The 20699-nt window shown below is 40.5% G+C and overlaps 5 protein-coding genes across 10 annotated transcripts; 4 read left to right on the plus strand and 1 right to left on the minus strand.

Annotated features, from left to right (window-relative positions):
• Nucleotides 1–968: 968 nt before the first annotated feature.
• LOC111443984 (GDSL esterase/lipase At1g54790-like) lies at nucleotides 969–20428 on the minus strand. Of its 5 annotated transcripts, none has more exons than XM_023081869.1 (3): nucleotides 20147–20428; nucleotides 19899–20068; nucleotides 969–1001 (listed from the first exon to the last, which is right to left on the minus strand). In XM_023081869.1, exons 1-3 carry the CDS (start codon nucleotides 20385–20387, stop codon nucleotides 975–977), a joined length of 438 nt encoding a protein of 145 aa, XP_022937637.1. In that variant the 5' UTR covers nucleotides 20388–20428; the 3' UTR covers nucleotides 969–974. The 5 variants fall into 5 exon arrangements, with proteins under 5 accessions (XP_022937637.1, XP_022937639.1, XP_022937636.1 ...); XM_023081871.1 differs by lacking the exon at nucleotides 969–1001 and adding an exon at nucleotides 15193–15271; XM_023081868.1 differs by lacking the exon at nucleotides 969–1001 and adding an exon at nucleotides 15221–15304.
• On the plus strand, nucleotides 2816–6367 carry LOC111443983 (UPF0603 protein At1g54780, chloroplastic-like). Its single transcript, XM_023081866.1, has 3 exons — nucleotides 2816–3391; nucleotides 4790–4982; nucleotides 5989–6367. Exons 1-3 carry the CDS (start codon nucleotides 2954–2956, stop codon nucleotides 6234–6236), a joined length of 879 nt encoding a protein of 292 aa, XP_022937634.1. The 5' UTR covers nucleotides 2816–2953; the 3' UTR covers nucleotides 6237–6367.
• On the plus strand, nucleotides 7772–11747 carry LOC111443981 (GDSL esterase/lipase At1g54790-like). 2 transcript variants are annotated; one of them, XM_023081865.1, is made up of 5 exons: nucleotides 7786–8149; nucleotides 8978–9181; nucleotides 9258–9427; nucleotides 10942–11212; nucleotides 11294–11747. In XM_023081865.1, the coding sequence occupies exons 1-5, from the start codon at nucleotides 7885–7887 to the stop codon at nucleotides 11560–11562; spliced, it is 1179 nt and encodes a 392-aa protein (XP_022937633.1). In that variant the 5' UTR covers nucleotides 7786–7884; the 3' UTR covers nucleotides 11563–11747. The 2 variants fall into 2 exon arrangements, with proteins under 2 accessions (XP_022937632.1, XP_022937633.1); XM_023081864.1 differs by having other exon boundaries at nucleotides 7772–8149; nucleotides 10942–11747.
• Nucleotides 12573–15288, plus strand: LOC111443979 (G-type lectin S-receptor-like serine/threonine-protein kinase LECRK3). Its single transcript, XM_023081862.1, has one exon. The coding sequence runs from the start codon at nucleotides 12687–12689 to the stop codon at nucleotides 15144–15146; it is 2460 nt and encodes an 819-aa protein (XP_022937630.1). The 5' UTR covers nucleotides 12573–12686; the 3' UTR covers nucleotides 15147–15288.
• Nucleotides 16329–19416, plus strand: LOC111443980 (G-type lectin S-receptor-like serine/threonine-protein kinase LECRK3). The gene has a single exon (XM_023081863.1). The coding sequence runs from the start codon at nucleotides 16805–16807 to the stop codon at nucleotides 19214–19216; it is 2412 nt and encodes an 803-aa protein (XP_022937631.1). The 5' UTR covers nucleotides 16329–16804; the 3' UTR covers nucleotides 19217–19416.
• Nucleotides 20429–20699: the final 271 nt, after the last annotated feature.

Below are 20699 nucleotides of genomic sequence, written 5' to 3' on the forward strand. Positions count from 1 at the left end.
TTGTATTAGAGCAAGATACTGGGCGGTGTGCTAACGAGAATGTTGGCCCCTAGTGGGAGTGGATTGTGGGATCCCCACGTCGGTTGGAGAGGGAACAAAACATGTCTTATAAGGGTGTGGAAATCTATCGCTAGTAGACATGTTTTAAAATCATGAGGCTGACAACGATAGGTAATGGGCTAAAATGGACAATATTTGTTAGGAGTGGGCTTGGGTTGTTACAAATGGTATTAGAGTTAGACACTGGGTGGTGTGCCAGTGAGAACGCAAGCCTCTAGTGACAGTGGATTGTGAGATCCTACATTGGTTGGAGAGGGGAATGAAGCATCTCTTATAAGGGCGTGAAAATCTCTCTCTAGTAGACGCGTTTTAAAATCGTGAGGCTGACGACGATATGTAACGGGCTAAAGCAAACAATATATGCTTGCTGTTGACTTGGGCTGTCACAAATGGTACTAGAGTCAAACATTGGGGTGTGCCAGCGAGAATGCTGGCCTCTAGTGGTAGTGGATTGTGAGACTCCACATTGGTTTGACATAGAACGAAACATCTCTTGTAAGGGTGTGGAAATCTCTCGCTTAGACGCGTTTTAAAATCGTGACGCTGATGGCGATACGTAACAGGCCAAAGTGGACAATATCCGTGGTTTGTTGGGTTGTGGGGGATGGGTGAATGGCGATAATCCTCGAGCCTTGGAGTGAGGGAGAGAGAAAAATGATTGAACTTGTCCTTACTTGCTATATATACATATATTATTATATATTTTCGAGATTGAAATCTTGATCCAATGACAGGTTGAGATTGAAATATCGTTTTTCGTGCAGGATGAAAATTGAAATATCGATATCGAAAGTAGTTTTGAATCTCTTATCTGTCACACTGTTTCTTGCTAAAAAAATGAAGATACGAGGTACCGACCGAGTCAGCGAGTCATCGAGTGCGATTGTACTTCTGTGAACCTGCAAGGAGTGCGACTATGCCTGTGCGTCTGGTCTGCAAGCCTGCAAGGAGGAGCATTGTGGAAGTCAAAGGAAGGAAGAACGAAGAAGATGCAAAATCGATTACCGAGTCGTGAGGCGAGGCAATTGTGTACTCGGTGTGCAATGCGATGATGTGCAAAGGAAGGAAGAAGAACGAAGAAGTACGTCGTACAAAGAGCCGGAAGGGCACAAGTACTGATAAAGCGCCAACAATGCTGTATTTTTGTAAAGCAGCTAGAGGTCTTTTCAGTATCCTTACCAACTTTCACAAAGAAAGCTAACTTAACTAATTGAATAACTAATTTGGAATCTATGATGGTCACTCTTAGATTCCAAGACGATTCACTCCAGAATTAGCTTGATCAAGACTAATCCAATGAATCGGTTTTACATTAAACTTAGAGCAACACACAAAAGGTTTCAAACACAACGTTTTTGTATTCCACTGTGATTTCAAACTTAATATTACTGTACCTCACTACCGACTATAAATAAAAACTATTAAATACAAATAGAAGAAAATAAGAAATGACATAAATAGTCTTACATATTGGTTCAACTACCAAAGATATAAAGTCTTCCTGTCACTTTCCAATGTCAAGTGATATTTATTGTCACTCTATACTTTTTTTTTATTTGATATTTAAATCTTCTTTGCATTGCTTCTTGTAATTGCTTATTCGGGTACATGCAAATGATCAGTTGTTGGATTCGTATCAAGTATTGTGTACTCAGTACTAGTGTGAGCTCTCCGTCATCAGTTGTGACGTCATGTCAGAGGAGCATGGAGGAACATGAGTACATAATCAAGTCGAACACTTTACAATGCCTACTATGCTGAGTAGTGGGTCACTAGCTGAGGAAGAACCAAAGAAGAACACGCGAGTTGGGTCGGGTTGACTTTGTCCTTTGCACACTAAACTCGTACCCAATCCAAACCAGATCGGGTCCTAAAAAACAAACGGAACCCAACTTGAAATTTCATCTAACCCAACCTTGGGTCGCTTTAGGTTCTCGAGTTCAATGTACACCCTTGATCCTAATCGGTTCTCAAGTTGGGTCGGGTTGACTCGGTCCTTTGCACACAGAACTCGTACCCAATCCAAACCAGATCGGGTCTTAAAAAACCAACGGAACCCAACTTGAAATTTCATCTAACCCAACCTTGGGTCGCTTTAGGTTCTCGAGTTCAATGTACACCCTTGATCCTAATCGGTTCTCAAGTTGGGTCGGGTTGACTCGGTCCTTTGCACATAGAACTCGTACCCAATCCAAACCAGATCGGGTCCTAAAAAACCAACGGAACCCAACTTGAAATTTCATCTAACCCAACCTTGGGTCGCTTTAGGTTCTCGAGTTCAATGTACACCCTTGATCCTAATCGGTTCTCGAGTTGGGTCGGGTTGACTCGGTCCTTTGCACACAGAACTCGTACCTAATCCAAACCAGATCGGGTCCTAAAAAACCAACGGAACCCAACTTGAAATTTCATCTAACCCAACCCTGGGTTGCTTCAGGTTCTCTAGTTCAATGTACACCCTTGATCCTAATTGGTTCTCGAGTTGGGTCGGGTTGACTCGGTCCTTTGCACACAGAATTCGAACCCTATCCAAACCAAATCGGGTCCTAAAAAACCAACGGAACCCAACTTGAAATTTCATCTAACCCAACCTTGGGTCGCTTCAGGTTCTCGAGTTCAATGTACACCCTTGACCCTAATCGATTCTTTTCGGTAGATTTTTTTTTTTCAACAAACTAAAAAACAAAGAAAAAGAATTAGAAGAACAGATATCATGATGTAAAATGTGAACTGTTGCTGACAGGATGCCGTTGAGCGCCAAAAACGTCCTCTACTTTTCCATGGCTCCCATGAACTCTTATCCATCTGTAACAGTGTTCGTCCCTACCACTCAATTTCTTATGGAACTCACAGATTTTCGTCTCCATTTTTCGTCTGAATCTCTTCAATTCCTATGGAAACCATTCTCTTTCCTCACTCTCTCTCTCCTCTCTTCAACCCTAACCCTAACCCTTCCACTTCCAAGAATCTCTTCCCCGTTTCCTCCCAATCCAGATCAAAATTTCAATGTTTCTGTAAACCTATTTCTGTTTCGCCCAAATCTCTCAAATCTTCTCTCCCAGTTCCTTCGATTTGGCTCTCCCATCTCCAACATGGCCTCGCGGCGCTGTCGATTTCTTTGGCGCTCAACTTCTCCCCGTTGTTGGCCGGTGGGATTGCCGTAGCGTCTGAGTTTGATGTGCTCAATGATGGGCCGCCGAAGGAGTCGCATCTGGTGGACGATGCTGGAGTTCTCAGTAGGGTCACGAAGTCGGATTTGAAGAGGCTGTTGACGGATTTGGAGTTGAGGAAGAATTTTCATATCGATTTCGTCACTGTTAGAAAGCTCACTGTGAGTTCTCTGCCTTTGAATTCTTGAGAGCGAAACTAAATTTGTGTTGTTCGGAGAATCTATGGGTTGAATGTTTAATGCAGATATATAGTTATAGAATAATTTGAACTTTTGTTTATCATGGGAAGAAAATGGTAATGATCTGGTGTATGTTTATGAGAATTTGATAATCTTTCTGAGACCCATTTTTAGAAAGTGGGCATCATATTGTGATGGGTTGTTTAAAATGATGGCCACAATATTGAGAAATACCTTCTCTGGTCTAAAGTCTTGGCTACTCACATATTGTCCTTTTGGATTTTTTCTTTCGGATTTTTCTAAGGAGAGGTTCCCATATCTTTATAAAGAATGAATTGTATACTCCTCAACTAATGTGAGGTCTCACAATCCACCCCCTTTGGAGCCCAGCGTCATCGTTCCCCTCTCCAATTGATGTGGGACCCCCTAATCGACCCCCCTTCGGGACCCAGCGTCCTCGTTCCCCTCTCCAATTGATGTGGGACTCCCTAATCGACCCCCCTTCGGGGCCCAGCGTCCTCGTTCCCCTCTCCAATTGATGTAAGATCCCCTAATCGACCCCCCTTCGGGGCCCAACGTCCTCGTTCCCCTCTCCAATTGATGTGGGACCCCCTAATCGACCCCCCTTCGGGGCCCAACGTCAGTGCTGGCACATCGCCTAGTGTCCACCCTCCTTTGGGGTTCAATCTCCTTGTTGGCACATCGTCCTCTGATACCATTTGTAACAGCCCAAGCCCAAGCCCAAGCCCAAGCCCAAGCCCATTGCTAGCAGATATTGTCCTCTTTGGACAGCCTCTTTTCGAGCGCTTCCCTTAAGGTTTTTAAAACGGATCTCCTAAGGGGAGGTTTCTACACCTTCATAAAGAATACTTTGTTCTTCTCCCTAACTGATGTGAGATCTCACAATCCACCCCCTTCGGAGTCCACTATCCTTGCTAGCACTCGTTCACCTCTCCAATCAACGTGGGATCCCCAATCCACCCCCCTTTGGGGCCCAGCGTCCTCGTAGGCACACCACCTGATGTCCACCCCCCTTTCAGGGTTCAGCCTCCTCGCTGGCACATTGCCTGGTGTCTAGCTCTGATACCATTTGTAACAGTCCAAGTCCACCGCTAGCAGATATTGTCCTTTTTTGGTTTTCCCATTCGGGCTTCCCTTCAAGGTTTTTAAAACTAGTCTTCTAGGTAAAGGTTTCCACACCCTTATAAAAAATGATTTGTTCTACTCCCCAACCAATGTGGGATCTCACAATGGTCTTCCTCAAAGAGTAGTAAGGTGGGCCATGAGCACAAGAAACATAGGTTAAATTATAAGTTTACGCTTTGATCACTTAAGTTTGTGTCTAAAGGGTCCCGAAACGTTATGAACTGCTGATTGTAGAGCAAAGCTGATGCATTTGAGTATGCTGATCAAGTTTTGGAGCGATGGTATCCCACTGTGGAAGACGGCAACAATAAGGGCATAGTTGTGCTTGTCACCAGTCAAAAGGAAGGAGCCATTACTGGTGGCCCTGCGTTTATCCAAGCTGTTGGAGAAAACATTCTTGATGCCACAGTAACCGAGAATCTCCCAGGTAAACTAAGCTAACTACCACTTATTTCACTCTTCACTTTCCAAGCTACAATTTCTACCATTTCTTGCTTAAATTGAACACATTACAACTAGTAGATGCCTTAACTATACTCGTAGTCGTGTCTCCGTGTTTATGCGAGTTGACCTTGCATATGAGTTTCTCGACTTCAAAGGAAAAGAAAACCACAAACAAACTTGTATGTATCTTAGCACGTGTCAATATCCCAACTAGCGTTGTTGTTTCTACTAGGTCTGTGAGCTCTAAAAACGTCGAATATGTTGAGGACTCGTTAAACACAAATGAAAAGTTTCTGGATTTATTAGACATTGTTTGAAGCCTAGAAACCAAATAGACACGAATCTCATAGTTCAGGGACTTGTTAGGCACAAACTTGAGGAACTTCATCTTAATATTGTTCTCGGTTGCTTTTGCTCTAAGCTCTGATACTAAATGTAACCGTCCAAACCCACCGCTAGCAGATATTGCCCTTTTTGGGCTTTCTTTTCCGGGCTTCCCCGCAAGGTTTTAAAACATGTTTGCTAGGAAGAGGTTTCCACACCTTTCCCCTCTCCAATCGATGTGGGATCTCACAATCCACCCCGTTGGTGGTTCAACGTCCTTGCTAGCATATTGCCCGGTGTCTAGCTTTGATACCATTTGTAACAGTCCAAGTTCACCGCTAGCAGTTATTGTCTTCTTTGGGCTTTCACTTCCGGGTCTCTCCTTGAGGTTTTAAAACGTGTTTGCTGGGTCTTGAAGGGGGAGTACGAAACATTCTTTATAGGGGTGTAGAAACCTTTCTCTAGCAGACGCGTTTTAAAACTGTGAGACTGACGGTGATACATAACGGGCCAAAGCGGACAATATCTATTAGTGTGGGCTTGAGACGTTACACTAAAACACTAAAACACCAGGATGAATGCATCAAAGAAGTGAATAATATGCTTGTAGTTGCTACTTCATTTATGAAACTGCAGGGTGAGTAAGGTTTGTTATGTAACTGCAGTATTAGCTACCGATGAAAAATACAATGAAGCCATATATAGCAGTGCGAAACGGCTAGTTGCTGCCATTGATGGCTTGCCAGATCCTGGAGGTCCTTCATTCAAGGAAAATAAGCGAGAATCTAACTTCAAATCAAGGGAAGAAACAGAGGAGAAAAGAGGTCAGTTTTCTCTTGTTGTTGGAGGTTTGTTAGTGATAGCCTTTGTTGTTCCTATGGCTCAGTATTATGCTTATGTATCCAAGAAGTGAAAGAAACATGTAAGACCCAGATCTTCCCATCTATTTCCTTCACATTCAAGTGTATAAATTTGATGCTGTATGATCGCTACAAGATGATTTGCAAGAAACCTGTTATGAAACATAGTTGAGTTTTTTTGTTCTTCTTGTTCTTCATCTTCTAGGCCTACCCTTTCCTTTTTGTTCATTTTGTTTTTAACAATTAGGATATTGGAGGTTCGAGATATTCACGGGCAAAGACAGAGAAGCTTTTTCCATTCCTGTTCTTGTCACTTGTATCGTTGAGATATTGTAACAACCCAAGCTCACTGTTGATAGATATTGTCCATTTTGGCCCGTTATGTATCGTCGTCAGCCTCACGATTTTAAAATGCGTCTTCTAGAGAGAGGTTTCTACACCGTTATAAGGAATGCTTTGTTCCTCTCTCCAACCGATGTGTGATCTCACAATCTACTCTTTTTAGGGGCCAGCATTCTCGTTGGCACCTTGCTCGGTGTCTGCCTTTGATACCATTTGTAACCGTCCAAACCCACCATTAGTAGATATTGTTCACTTTGGCCTGTTACGTATTATCGTTAGCTTCACGGTTTTTAAAACGCGTCTACTAGGGAAAGGTTTCCACACCTTTATAAGGAATGCTTCGTTCCCCTCTCCAACCGATGTGAGATCTCATAATCTACCCCCTTTGGGGGCTAATGTCCTCGCTAACACATTGACCGGTGACTCTGATACCATTTGTAACCGTCCAAATCCACCAATAGCAAATATTGTCCGTTTTGGCCCGTTACGTATCGCTGTTAGTTTTACCGTTTTTAAAACGTATCTACTAGAGAGAGATTTTTATATCCTTGTAAGTGTTAGTCTTATGGTTTTTAAAATGGATCTACTAGGAATAGATTTTCATATCCTTGTAAGAAGTGTTTCGTTCCCCTCTCCAACCGATGTCAGATCTCACAATATATACCTTTCTAGATGTCAAAAGTTCAAAACTCAATTGGATTGAAAGACGAATATGTTACAGAATTGAAGTGATTAATGAAGATGGGTCGGGCGGAGTGGAAACTTAGATAGCACCTTCAAGCATTTGTATGACTTTCTTTATGGATGAGATTAGTTCATGACTTTTCTTAAAACTAGATCCGGATCTTAGTTATCAGTCTGGATAAATAGTGATAAATAGTTTTTTTTAAAAATAATTTTTGGGTTAAGTTGAGTTAGATTTTGAACTTTACCACCGAGAGTTGATAAAAGAAAGTAGGAATCTCATTCAGGTACATCTGTGGCTTACAATACAATTATTTATTTTTAAAATATATATTAAAATTGAGTTATAAATTTAAATTAAATATTTCAAAAATTTGAATATAGACTAAAAAAAACTAAAATAATTATTTAGAAAATAATGAGTAAAATAGATTTTAAAGTTTATCCAAAAAATATTTAAAATGATTAATTAGTAAAAGATAATAAAGGTAAAGCCAACGCCATGGCTTACCACATCCTTCCATCTTTCTTCGTCCCGTCGTTATTGTTCCTCTTGTCTTTTTGCTTACTGCACACTGAACTACTGACCCACCATTACCAACCATACCTTCAAAGCCATGATTTCCTCTACACACCCATTTCTTCTTCTTCTCCTTCATTTGCCCTTATAATCCAATGCCGCACTCAAATTCTACTCCCCTTCCACCACCGTCCATGGCGGCCCTCACCCACCTCCTCCTCCTCCTCCTCCTCTGCGTTTCCGCCGCCACATCCAACCCTTTCTCCAGCCCCGCGGTTTTCAACTTCGGCGACTCCAACTCCGACACCGGTTGCGTTGTCGGTGCTGCCATTGAGAACATCTACCCCCCCTACGGCCACCGCTTCTTCGGACATCCCTCTGGGCGATACTCCGATGGCCGCCTCATCGTTGATTTTCTCTGTACGTTTCTGTTCTTCTTGGATCCTTTTTTCTCTCTGGAATTGATTTTCTTTTCTGCGATTAGGGTTTTCAGTTTTCGTCTCTCCAATCTAGCATACAATCTCCATTGTTATTAGGCTTTTTGGGGAAGTCCAAAGCAAAGCAGGAGAGATTAGGCTCAAAGTGAACAATATCATACCATTGTGGAGAGTCGTGGAGAGTCGTATTTGTCAATAGAATCCTCAAATGTAGAACAAGGTAGGTGAGCCTCGAAGGCTTAACTAAGACTCCAAAAAGAAAAAGGAGTCGAGCCATTAAGGGAAGACGTATTTTGTTCAAGGAGAGGTGTTTGATGAAAGTCCCACATTGGGTCATCGGCTAATTTTAGGGAATGATCATATCCATTGGTATGAGGCTTTAGAGATTAGACTCAAAGTGAACAATATCATACCATTGTGAAGAATCGTGTTCATCTAACTTGGTACCAGAGTCATGCCCTAAACTTAGTCATGCCAATAGAATCCTCAAATGTCGAACAAAGTATTGTGAGCCTCGAAGGCTTGACTAAGACTCCGTAAAGAAAAAGGAGTCGAGCCTTGATTAAGGAGAGACATACTTTGTTCAAGGGGAGGTGTTGGATGAAAGTCCCACATTGGCTCATCGGCTAATTTAGGGAATGATCATACTATCTCTATTGGTACGAGGCCTTTTGAGAATCCCAAAGCAAAGCTACGAGAGTTTATGCTCAAAGTAGACAATATCATACCATTGTGGAGAGTCGTGTTCATGTAACCGTTTTCTCTCTTAGTTTGATGCTTAGATTCTCGTTGGTTTGCAATGTTTTTGCAGTGGATGCGATGGATATGCCTTACTTGAATGCGTATCTTGATTCCCTTGGCGCACCAAATTTTCGTAAGGGGTGCAATTATGCGGCTGCAGGCTCGACTATTCTTCCCGCAACAGCTACTTCTTTTTGCCCTTTTTCATTTGGGGTTCAGGTGAATCAGTTTCTTCATTTCAAAGCTAAAGTTCTTGAGCTTCGAGCAGGCAAAGGTATGATAGATTGTGAATGATCTCAAGAACACAACCATTTTCACTGTTTTGTGATCATTTCTGCTGCTTTCTTTAGGTGGTAAGAAACTTGATAAGTACCTACCAGCTGATGATTACTTCCAGAAGGGGCTTTACATGTTTGATATTGGGCAGAATGATCTTGCTGGTGCATTTTATTCCAAAACTTTGGACCAAATTCTTGCCTCAATACCTGCAATTTTATCTGAATTTGAGAGTGGAGTTCAGGTTAGACTCAATGGCTTCTTTCGAAGTTATGTTGGCACAATGATGATTTTGTTTAGATGTGCTTTTACCTGCATGATTTCGTGTTAGATTTGGGTATTGAACTTGATTTTGAGTGTTTTGGAAGCTAGTTTTTGTATGATTTGTTGGTGGCTGATGATGGCTTTAGTTATAAACGATCATTTTTGTTAGAAGCATTTAGGTACTGAAGCGATCCAAGCCCACCGCTAGTAGATATTATTCTCTTTGGGTTTTTCCTTTTGGGTTTCCTTTAGGTTTTTAAAACGTGTTTGCTAGGGAGAGGTTTCTACACCCTTGTAAAGAATGTTTCGTTCCCCTCTCCAATCGATGTGGGATATCATAATCCACCCCCTTCAGGGTGCTGCGTATTCGCTCGCACTCGTTCCCTTCTCTAATTGATGTGGGACCCCAATCCACCTCCTTCGGAGCTTAGCCTCCTCGCTGCATATCGCTCGGTGTCTGTCTTTGATACCATTTGTAATGGCCCAAGCCCACCGCTAGCAAATATTGTCCTCTTTGGGCTTTCCCTTCCGAGCTTCTCCTCGCTGGCAATCATTTTGTTAGATACTGAAACGATCCAAGCCCACCGCTAGTAAATATTGTTTTCTTTGGACTTTCCTTTCGGGTTTCCCTTCAGGTTTTTAAAACGTGTCTGCTAGAGAGAGGTTTTCACACCCTTGTAAAGAATGTTTCGCTCCCCTCTTCAATTGATGTGTGATCTCACAATCCACCCCCTTTGAGGCCCAGCATCCTCATTGGCACTCGTTCCCTTCTCTAATTGATGTGAGACTCCCAATCCACCACCCCTTTCGGGGCCCAGCGTCCTTACTGGCACACCACCCCGTGTCCACCTCCTTCGGGGCTTAGCCTCCTCGCTGACACATCGCCCGGTGTCTGGCTCTGATACCATTTCTAACGGCCCAAGCCTACCGCTAGCAGATATTGTCCTCCTTGGGATTTACCTTTCAAGTTCTTCCTCGAGGCTTTTAAAACGCGTTTGCTAGTAAGAGGTTTCCACACCCTTATAAAGAATGCTTAGTTCCCTTCTATAAGTGATGTGAGATCTCACCGTTACTATTTCTGAACACATCTAGTGGTCGCGGGTGGCTACTTATTTAGGACACTACAACATTCGCCTCTTAAAATGTTAGAGTTGTGGTTGTTCTATAAGATTAATCGAAGTGAATGAAAGTAGGGTCCGACGCTAGCTGGATACAATACCCTCGTGTTGGTCAAAACTTAACTCGGGTATCACCAAGTAAAATACAGGGAAAACATAACGGGACGAGTTCTTTTACTATATTCTGTAGGATAAGACTCCATGGTTGTATTATCAATAAGGGTTAGATGAAACGAGATTAAATAATGATGGCTATCTACGAGTTTCCTTAGCAATCCAAATGAACTAGAGTCGGGTGGTTGTCTCGTGAGAACAGTCGAGGTGTGCATAATCCCGTTCGGTCATTACTTCATCATTCTTTTTGCCTATTTTTCAGAAACTGTACGACGAAGGGGCGAGAAATTTTTGGATTCACAACACGGGTCCTTTAGGATGCTTGGCTCAGAACGTTGCTAAATTTGGAACAGACCCATCAAAGCTTGATGAATTTGGATGCGTCAGTTCACACAACCAAGCCGCCAAACTCTTCAATCTACAGCTTCATGCTCTCTGTAAAAAACTGCAGGGCCAATATTCAGATGGCAACGTCACATACGTCGATATCTACTCGATAAAATCGAATCTCATCGCCAATTATTCACAACTCGGTTGGCCGCCTTGCTGTACTTTAGCTTCATTTTCTGTCAATCCTGTAACATCTGATGACTTGCTGCATTTTGACATGGCAGGTTTTGAGCAACCTATTATGGCTTGTTGTGGCTATGGAGGTCCACCGCTCAATTACGACAGTCGAATCGTGTGCGGACACACGAAGATGTTAAACGGGACGTTGGTGACGGCGAAAGGATGCGACGATAGCTCGGAGTACATCAATTGGGACGGAATTCATTATACAGAAGCTGCAAATCAGTATGTTTCATCACAAATACTCACCGGAAAATATTCTGATCCACCCTTCTCAGAAAAAATGCCATTCCTTCTCAAACTCAAGTTCTAGTTGGCCTTACTTACACATGCATACATCTCACAACTGATAACTCATTTATATGTCTAAATGGAAGCATTCATGTGGAATTTAGAACTATGATATGATATTAAGCGCTTTAAATGAAAAGGCCGAAACAGACACAGATGTGATACCATGAAGATTTTTCATAATAAAGCACGACGATAATGAATTAACCGAGCATAATAATATTTCATACAAATCATGTGAAGTCCCACCTCAGTTGGAGATGGGAACGAAACTTTCCTTATAAGAGTGTGAAAACCTCTTTTTAGTACATGTATTTTAAAACCTTGAGAAAGTTCGGAAGGAAAAGTCTAAAGAAGACAAAATCTACTAATGGTGGGTTCGAGTCATTATAAATTCAAAGATAGCATTATGTATGGCGGAAGTTGCTAAGACGAGAACCATGGTTAGAGATAACTACAACCTAATCCATCTTGTTTCTTCATTTCTTGAGTCTATCATGCAACACGAGTCAATTACTTGCTACTTAATCCAATTATTCAGGATTATAATTATAAATTAATAAAAATAGTTGTTGTATTTTTGTCTAAAATTACTTTACGTTATTTCAATAATACTCTTAAACTTTAAAAGAAAAAAAAAATACTCTTTTTCAGATGAAAAAGGGTTAGTATTCTATTTTAAAGATTCGCTTAAATTTTAAAAAAATTTATTAACACCCTTCAACTTAACAATAAAAAATTATATATTTATCATAAAAAATACTCATCCTTTTTAAAGTAACATTAATAATTTATGAAGGGTCAATAGACAATTTTCGTCTATAGACGCCGACACAAATATTTTTTTTATAAAGGTATAAAATGTTAATGCTACCTTTACAATTTTATAAAAAATATTTCTGAATTTGTTAAAAAAAAATTGAAGGATATTAATAAAACTTTTTAAAGTTAAAAGGATCGCAAGGGTATTCTTGACATTTTAAAAAATTTAAGAGTATTTTTGAGAACGAGATATTTTTATTAATTCCACTCTAATTAAACCATATTTAAGCTTAAAAACATTTATAGTAAGCCATACGTCAAAGTCAAATTAAAAGAAAAAAATATTGAGACTGAGTCAAAGACTCAGCACTTCCCTTCTTATATATGGACTCATCTTCCCATATTGCTTCACATTCAATGGCTTCTTCTTCTTCTTTCCCTGTTCTTCTTCTTCATCTTCTTCTTCTTCTTCTGCCATCCTTTTCCATTTCTCAGCCCCACAAAAACATAACTCTGGGTTCATCTCTCACTGCAAATCCACGCACCAGAACCAACAATGGCGATTACTGGTCCTCTCCCTCCGGCCACTTCGCTTTTGGCTTCTTACAGTTCGGAAACCATGGCTTTCTCTTAGCCATTTGGTTCAACAAAATCCCAGAAAGAACTGTGGTCTGGTCGGCCAATCGAAACGAACTGGTGCCCCACGGATCCACCGTCCAACTCACCTCTCCTGGTCAGCTCCTGCTCAAGAACTCAAGAACAGGCAACCAAGTATGGAGTGCAAATTCACCAAGTGATAATCGAACACTAGTTTCTTATGCTGCCATGCTCGATACTGGAAACTTCGTCCTCGCTTCCAATGATTCCCAAATTTTGTGGCAATCCTTTGACGAACCCACTGATACCATTTTACCATCGCAGATTATGAACCAGAAATCGCTCATTGCGAGTCAATCAGCCACAAATTTCTCAGAGGGGAGATTTCAATTTTCTATGCAATCTGATGGGAATCTCGTGCTTAACACAAGAATTGCCCCTTTGGGTGCTCTTGGGACGGCTTATTGGGCAAGTGACACTGTAAATTCTGGGTTCCAGCTTGTTTTTAATCTATCTGGCTCTGTTTATATCTCTGCAAAAAATGGAACTATTATAAGCAATTTAACCTCCTCCAGTTCTTATTCAAATGAAGGTTTCTACCATCGAGCCATTCTGGATTACGATGGAGTTTTCAGCCAATATGTGTATCCAAAGAGCGAGAACGCTACTCCTGAGGGTAAGTCTTGGATTAGTCTCTCAGATTTCATTCCTTCAAATATCTGTGATAGAATAGTTGGTGGGTTAGGAAGTGGAGTATGTGGGTATAATAGCTATTGTGAAACTGACGAAAATCATAGACCATGTTGCAAATGCCCACAAGGGTATCGAAGGGTTGATCCAAAAGATGAAATGAAAGGCTGCAGTCCAAATTTTGTTCCTCAAACATGCGAGGATTCTGATCTTGAAGCTAATAAATTCGATTTCTCTGTCATTGATAACGCAGATTGGCCTAAAATTGATTATATGGGATACTCAGGGGAAGATGAGGATTGGTGTAGAACAGCTTGTTTGAATGATTGTTTTTGTGCTGCTGTGATTTCTGAATCAGGGAATTGTTGGATGAAGAAGTTTCCTCTTTCATTTGGAAGAGTTAACCGTGATTACAACGGTAAATCTTTGATCAAATATAGGAAGGATAACTCTAGTTTGATAGCTACTGATCTTGTCATGAAATACAAGGACAAAACATTTGTGGTTATTGGATTAGCTCTTATTGGTGGCTCAGGTTGTCTGATTTTCATGTTCTTGCTGGTTAGTTTTCCGATTGTTTGTCGAAAGAGTAAGAACGGATATCGATCCTTGGTTATTTCCGGAAAGCTACCAGTTCTTGGTATGAACCTGAGAAGTTTTAGCTATGAAGAGCTAAACAAGGCCACAAATGGGTTCAAGGAGAAGCTGGGAAGTGGTGCTTTTGCTACTGTTTATAAAGGGATTGTTGACTCCATGGACAACGGCTTGGTAGCTGTTAAGCTATTGGATAATACAGTGAAAGAAGCAGACCAAGAATTCAAAGCTGAGGTCGGTGCTATAGCTCGAACGAACCACAAGAATTTGGTTCGATTGCTCGGTTTCTGTAATGAACAGCTACACAGACTGCTAGTTTATGAGTTCATGCCTAATGGGTCTCTAGCAGATTTTCTATATGGACCCCCTTCAAACTGGAACAAGAGAATTCATCTGGCTATAGGAACTGCTAGAGGGCTTAATTATTTACATGAAGAGTGCAAAACTCAGATTATTCACTGTGATATTAAGCCTCAAAACATCCTTATTGATGACACTTTTTCTGCAAGAATTGCAGACTTTGGTTTAGCCAAACTCTTGAAGAAAGACCAGACTCGAACCGTGACTGCCATTAGAGGAACGAAAGGGTATGTGGCTCCAGAATGGTTCAGGAACCTCCCGATTACCGTGAAGGTAGATGTTTATAGCTTTGGAATTGTGCTGTTGGAGATCGTTTGTTGTAGAAGAAGCTTTGAAATGAAAGCGGAGGCTGAGGATGAAATGGTGTTGGCTGATTGGGCCTATGATTGCTTGATATCAAGGAAAGTTGAAAGGTTAGTAAGAAAAGATGAGGAAGCTAAGAAGGATATGAAAATGGTGGAGAAATTGGTTACCGTTGCCATTTGGTGCATTCAAGAGGAGCCATCTTTTAGGCCATCCATGAAGAAAGTCCTACAGATGCTTGAAGGTGTTGTTGAAGTTCCAGCTCCTCCTCATCCATCTTCATTCATCACCACAATTTAGTAACCATCGAGATCCATTCTCGAGCTATCTCTCGAGTGTCATTTCAGTGATTTTGTCTATTTTCCGTTGCTTGTTGTACTTCTGACACTTTGCTCGAGAGTATACATTTTAATCTAACCTAGTTGCTGTATTTTTGTTGGAATTGTTAGGTCATTATTCTGTATCATAGTTAGAAACCGAGTCAAAGTAGGTTAAGCCGTACAAAACGTGATCAATGATTGACATCCAGATCGATGTTGAATGCATGAACATATAAAAATATCGACAAGTTTACGAAAATTTATAACTTAATCTAAGGGTAAAGGCATGCATCATTGACCAGAAATTCCAAGTCCCATTCAACCAAACTACTAATTTCCAAGTGCCCTTACTTTTCAGCTATTCCAAGTCTTTCAAAGTGGTTGAGAAGTGAATTTCTAGGAACTTGAGGGCAAGAAAACGTTACCTTCAATGATTACGAACGTGGAGTTAGTAGGTTTGAACAGTCAATAATGGTTAAGCTATGTTCACCTTAGCTACTTAGCTATTTACCCTCGAACGTTAAAATCTATGAAGTTGTTTGGCTTGTAGATTCAAAATCAGAACTGTTGTGATATATTTGATTCGAATCTCAAATAAGTGTTATTACCGGTTGATATTTAATCAACAAGGTAATTCGAATTTTATTTTTCCTTGGAGTGATTCAAATATATCACTTTGGCCCGTTACGTATCATTGTTAGCCTTATGGTTTTAAAACGCGTATGTTAAGGAGAGGTTTCCTCACCCTTATAAGAAATGCTTCGTTCCCCTCTCCAATTGATATGAGATCTCACAATCCACCATCCATCCCCCTTGGGGGTCCTGCATTCTCGCTAGCACACCGTCTGGTGTTTGACTCTGATACCATTTGTAACAGCCCACCCCCACATCTAGCAGATATTGTTCCCTTTGGCCCATTACGAATCGCCGTCAGCCACACGATTTTAAAACACGTCTATTAGGGAGAAGTTTCCACACGCTTATAAGGAATGCTTCGTTTCCCTCTTAACCGATGCGGGATCTCATATAATATAACTTGACTTTATCCTATGGTAATAAGAACAACATTTTTCACTACTTCCTTCAAGTGCATATTCAAGTGCATATTGTGAATGATTGAGATGTCTTACGTGATACCATATCACGTAGTTTGGGTTACAAATTCAAAAATTCAAACCTTGTGGGAATTTGTATAAGGGGTTACAAAGCCTGAGATTCAATAAACAATGTTTGGAGGTTCAGGGTTGGAAAGCTTAAAAATTAAACTAGAAACATGTATGGTTAGGATATTAAACAACTTACACACTCGATCTAAGAACAAAATAGAAAAAATTAGATGACTTCAATAGCTACAGATAAGATAATCAATCTTAAAGAAAATAAATAGTTAAAAGGGTTTTCTTTTTTCTTTTTATTGTTGGTCGACCAAAATATAACATTTCAACATTATTAATTTAGCATTTATTTATTTATGACTATGACAGAGTCAAAAGGAAAAGTCTCATAGGAAGAAATTTTGTCCAAAATCAAGTCTTCTCCTGACTTGCTCAACTTTCTAATGGCAAACGTTAAACCCTTCAGAAATCTGCAAATTTAGGCCGATTTCATCTTCTTCTACAAACCCACAATCTTTGATTTATGGCTTCTGTTCAGAAATCGTCTTATTTCGTCCTTCTTCTTCTTCTTCTGGGTTTCCCATCCTTTTCAAATTCTCAGCCATATAAGAACATAACTCAAGATTCATCTCTCACTGCACAGAACAATAACAATGATTCCTACTGGCCCTCACAATCTGGTGATTTCGCATTCGGGTTTCTTCAATTTGGAAGCAATGGCTTTTTGTTGGCCATTTGGTTCAACAAAATCCCAGAAAAAACTGTTGTCTGGTCGGCCAATCGCGACGATTTGGTGCCTGGAGGATCTAAAGTTCAGCTTACAAATCGTGGCCAGTTCGTGCTCAATGACCCTGAAGGCAGACCAATCAGGAGTGCAAGTTTAGGTGACAATGTCGGGTCAGTTTCTTATGCTGCTATGCTTGATTCTGGCAATTTCATTCTAGCTGGGAGTGATTCCCAAGTGTTGTGGCAAAGCTTCGATTATTCTACTGATACAATATTACCAACCCAGATCATGAAATCATCTCTTATTTCTTCTTATTCTGAAACGAATTACTCCGAAGGAAGATTTACATTCTCAATGAAAACTGATGGAAATCTTGTCTCATCTTACCTCAAAACCATCCCTCTGCGTGAAAGTGCCACATTATATTGGGAAAGTGAAACAAAAGGCTCTGGGTTTCAGCTGGTTTTCAACCTCTCTGGCTCCATTTATATCTCTGAAGGAAATGGAAGCAGTGTTGTAAAAGTTTTGACGAACAATACTCCTTCAACTAAGGATTTCTACCATCGAGCCCTTTTGGAATATGATGGAGTTTTCAGGCAATATGTGTATCCAAAGAATGGTAATGATACCAGTCCTTCTCCTTGGCGTAAGGCTTGGAGTCAGGTATCAAATTCCATACCTTCTAATATTTGTGTGGCAATAAACGATGGCTTAGGATCTGGAGCTTGTGGGTTCAATAGCTATTGTAGTTTAGGTGATAATCAGAGACCAGTTTGCAGTTGTCCTCATGGCTATGAAAGGGTTGATCCAAATGATGAGGCCAAAGGCTGCAAACCAAGTTTCGTTCCTCAAAGTTGCGGCGACAATTCGTCGTCGGACTTCGAGTTCGTTTCCATAGAATACTCAGATTGGCCTTCTTCTGATTATGAGGCTTTCTATGAGGTTAATGAGGATTGGTGTAGAAGAGTTTGCTTGGAGGATTGTTTCTGTGCTGCTGCTGTTTTCAGTGGAAAAAAATGTTGGAAGAAGAGATTTCCTCTTTCATTTGGAAGAGTTGATCTTGGATTTCCAGGTAAAGCTCTGATTAAAGTTAGGAAACATAACTCCACTTTCAAACTTGATCATCCAATCAAGAAAGTTGTGAAGGACAAAACTTTAATAGTTATTGGGTCAATTCTCTTAGGGGCTTTTGGGTTTCTGTTTGCCACTTTCTTTATTGCTTACCAATTCAATATAAAGAGAAGAAAGCTTGGTATGGTGGAAATGCCACCAGTTATGGGCTTGAACCTACGCATTTTCAGCTATGAAGAGCTCAACAAGGCCACGGCTGGTTTCAAAGAACAGCTGGGAAGTGGCGCTTTCGCTACTGTTTATAAAGGGATTGTTGATGATTGTGTGGATAATAATAACTTGGTAGCTGTTAAGAAGCTGAACAATGTAGTACAAGAGGGAGAGCAGGAGTTTAAAGCTGAAGTTAGAGCTATTGCTGGAACAAACCACAAGAATTTGGTTCAATTACTTGGGTTTTGCAATGAAGAGTCACATAGAATGTTGGTGTATGAATACATGAAAAATGGGTCCCTTGCAGATTTCCTTTTTGGGTCTTCAAAACCAAATTGGTATCAAAGGATTCAAGTCGTTTTAGGAACTGCTAGAGGGCTATGCTATCTACACGAAGAGTGTGATACTCAAATCATTCATTGTGATATTAAGCCTCAGAACATCCTTTTGGATGACTCGTTGGCTGCTCGGATTTCAGACTTTGGATTAGCCAAACTCTTGAACAAAAACCAAACCCGAACGATGACAGCGATTAGAGGAACGAAAGGGTATGTAGCTCCTGAGTGGTTTAGAAGTCTTCCCATTACAACGAAGGTTGATGTTTATAGCTTTGGCATTCTGCTGCTGGAGATTGTTTGTTGCAGGAAGAGTTTTGAAGCAGAGGCTGAGAAGGAAGATGAAATGGTGTTGGCAGATTGGGCTTATGATTGCTTCAAAGAGAGGAAAGTGGAGTTGCTCGTGAAGAACGATGAGGAAGCAAAGGAGGACATGAAGAAGGTGGAGAGGTTTGTAATGATAGCGATTTGGTGCATTCAAGAGGAGCCATCTTTCAGACCAACCATGAAGAAAGTCATACAAATGCTTGAAGGTGCTATCCAAGTTTCCACTCCGCCTGACCCATCTTCATTTATCACTTCAATTATGTAACATATTTGTCTTTCAATCCAACCACGTTTCAAACTTTTGACGTCCAAGTTGAGGAAGGGTATATATCTTAATGAATTGTACCGAGTTTCGAACTTTTGACGTCCCGAAAGGGTATATATCTGTGAGAACCCACATCAGTTGGAGAGGGGAACGAAACATTCCTTACAAGGGTGTGAAAACCTCTCCCTAGTAGACGCGTTTTAAAAACCGTGAGGCTAACATCAATAAGTAACAGGTCAAAGCGGACAATATCTGCTAGCAATGGGTTTGAGTTGTTACAAATGATATCAGAGCCAGATATCGAGCGATGTGCCAGCAAGAACATTAGCCCGCTAAAGGGTTGTGTGGATTGTGAGATCCCACATCGATTGGATTGGGGAATGAAGCATTGTTTACAAGAGTATAGAAACCTCTCCCTAGCAAACGCATTTTAAAAACCTTGAGGGAAGCCCGGAGGGAAAAAACCCAAAGAGGACAATATCTACTAGCGATGGGGTTGGATCGTTTCAGTACCTAAATGCTTCTAACAAAAATGATTGTTTAGAACTAAAGCCATCATCAGCCACCAATAAATCATATAAAAACTAGCTTCCAAAACACTCAGAATCAAGTAGGTAAAAGCACATCTAAACAAAATCATCATTAAGCCAAGATAACTTAGAAAGAAACCATTGAGTCTAACCTGAACTCCACTCTCAAATTCAGATAAAATTGCAGGTATTGAGGCAAGAATTTGGTCCAAAGTTTTGGAATAAAATGCACCAGCAATATCATTCTGCCCAATATCAAACATGTAAAGCCCCTTCTGGAAGTAATCATCAGCTGGTAGGTACTTATCAAGTTTCTTACCACCTAAAGAAACCAACAGAAATGATCACAAAATAGTGAAAATGGTTTTATGTTCTTGAGATCATTCACAATCTATCATACCTTTGCCTGTTCGAAGCTCAAGAACTCTAGCTTTGAAATGGAGAAACTGATTCACCTGAACCCCAAATGAAAAAGGGCAAAAAGATGTAGCTGTTGCGGGAAGAATAGTCGAGCCTGCAGCGGCATAATTGCACCCCTTACGAAAATTTGGTGCGTCAAGGGAATCAAGATTCGCATTCAAATAAGGCATATCCATCGCATCCACTGCAAAAACATTGCAAACCAACGAGAATCTAAGCATCAAACAAGAGAGAAAACAAGGGAAATGCGAGATTACAGAGTCGAAATCTGAAAACCCTAATCGCAGAAAAGAAAATCAATTAAATATCACAACTTAATTAAATATTTAAAAATAAGAACTAATACTTTAATTTTATTAAAAAAAAATTGAATAAACAAAATAAACCTGAACCAACCTAACCATAAAAAGTTTATGATTGAGATGAGTTGGATTGGATTCATTACTTAAAAAATTTACAACTCGAACAATTAGGTTAGATCTAAAAAAATTGTCTCGCCCCGACCCAACCCAACCCACGAATACCCTTAAGAA

The sequence above is a fragment of the Cucurbita moschata genome, unplaced genomic scaffold (assembly GCF_002738365.1).
Source record: "Cucurbita moschata cultivar Rifu unplaced genomic scaffold, Cmos_1.0 Cmo_Scf00006, whole genome shotgun sequence".
Taxonomy (NCBI): domain Eukaryota; kingdom Viridiplantae; phylum Streptophyta; class Magnoliopsida; order Cucurbitales; family Cucurbitaceae; genus Cucurbita; species Cucurbita moschata.

Bases quoted from the DNA above. Each gene is read 5' to 3' on its own strand.
- LOC111443983 (XM_023081866.1), top strand. From the start codon at position 2,954: ATGGAAACCATTCTCTTTCCTCACTCTCTCTCTCCTCTCTTCAACCCT. The intron at 3,392-4,789 runs GTGAGTTCTCTG...TGCTGATTGTAG, and splicing joins TCACTGTTAGAAAGCTCACT to AGCAAAGCTGATGCATTTGA. The intron at 4,983-5,988 runs GTAAACTAAGCT...ATGTAACTGCAG, and splicing joins AGTAACCGAGAATCTCCCAG to TATTAGCTACCGATGAAAAA.
- LOC111443981 (XM_023081864.1), top strand. From the start codon at position 7,885: ATGCCGCACTCAAATTCTACTCCCCTTCCACCACCGTCCATGGCGGCC. The intron at 8,150-8,977 runs GTACGTTTCTGT...ATGTTTTTGCAG, and splicing joins CCTCATCGTTGATTTTCTCT to TGGATGCGATGGATATGCCT. The intron at 9,428-10,941 runs GTTAGACTCAAT...CCTATTTTTCAG, and splicing joins AATTTGAGAGTGGAGTTCAG to AAACTGTACGACGAAGGGGC.
- LOC111443984 (XM_023081867.1), bottom strand. From the start codon at position 20,387: ATGCTTAGATTCTCGTTGGTTTGCAATGTTTTTGCAGTGGATGCGATG. The intron at 20,069-20,146 runs GTATGATAGATT...TGGTTTCTTTAG, and splicing joins TGAGCTTCGAACAGGCAAAG to GTGGTAAGAAACTTGATAAG.
- LOC111443980 (XM_023081863.1), top strand. From the start codon at position 16,805: ATGGCTTCTGTTCAGAAATCGTCTTATTTCGTCCTTCTTCTTCTTCTT.
- LOC111443979 (XM_023081862.1), top strand. From the start codon at position 12,687: ATGGACTCATCTTCCCATATTGCTTCACATTCAATGGCTTCTTCTTCT.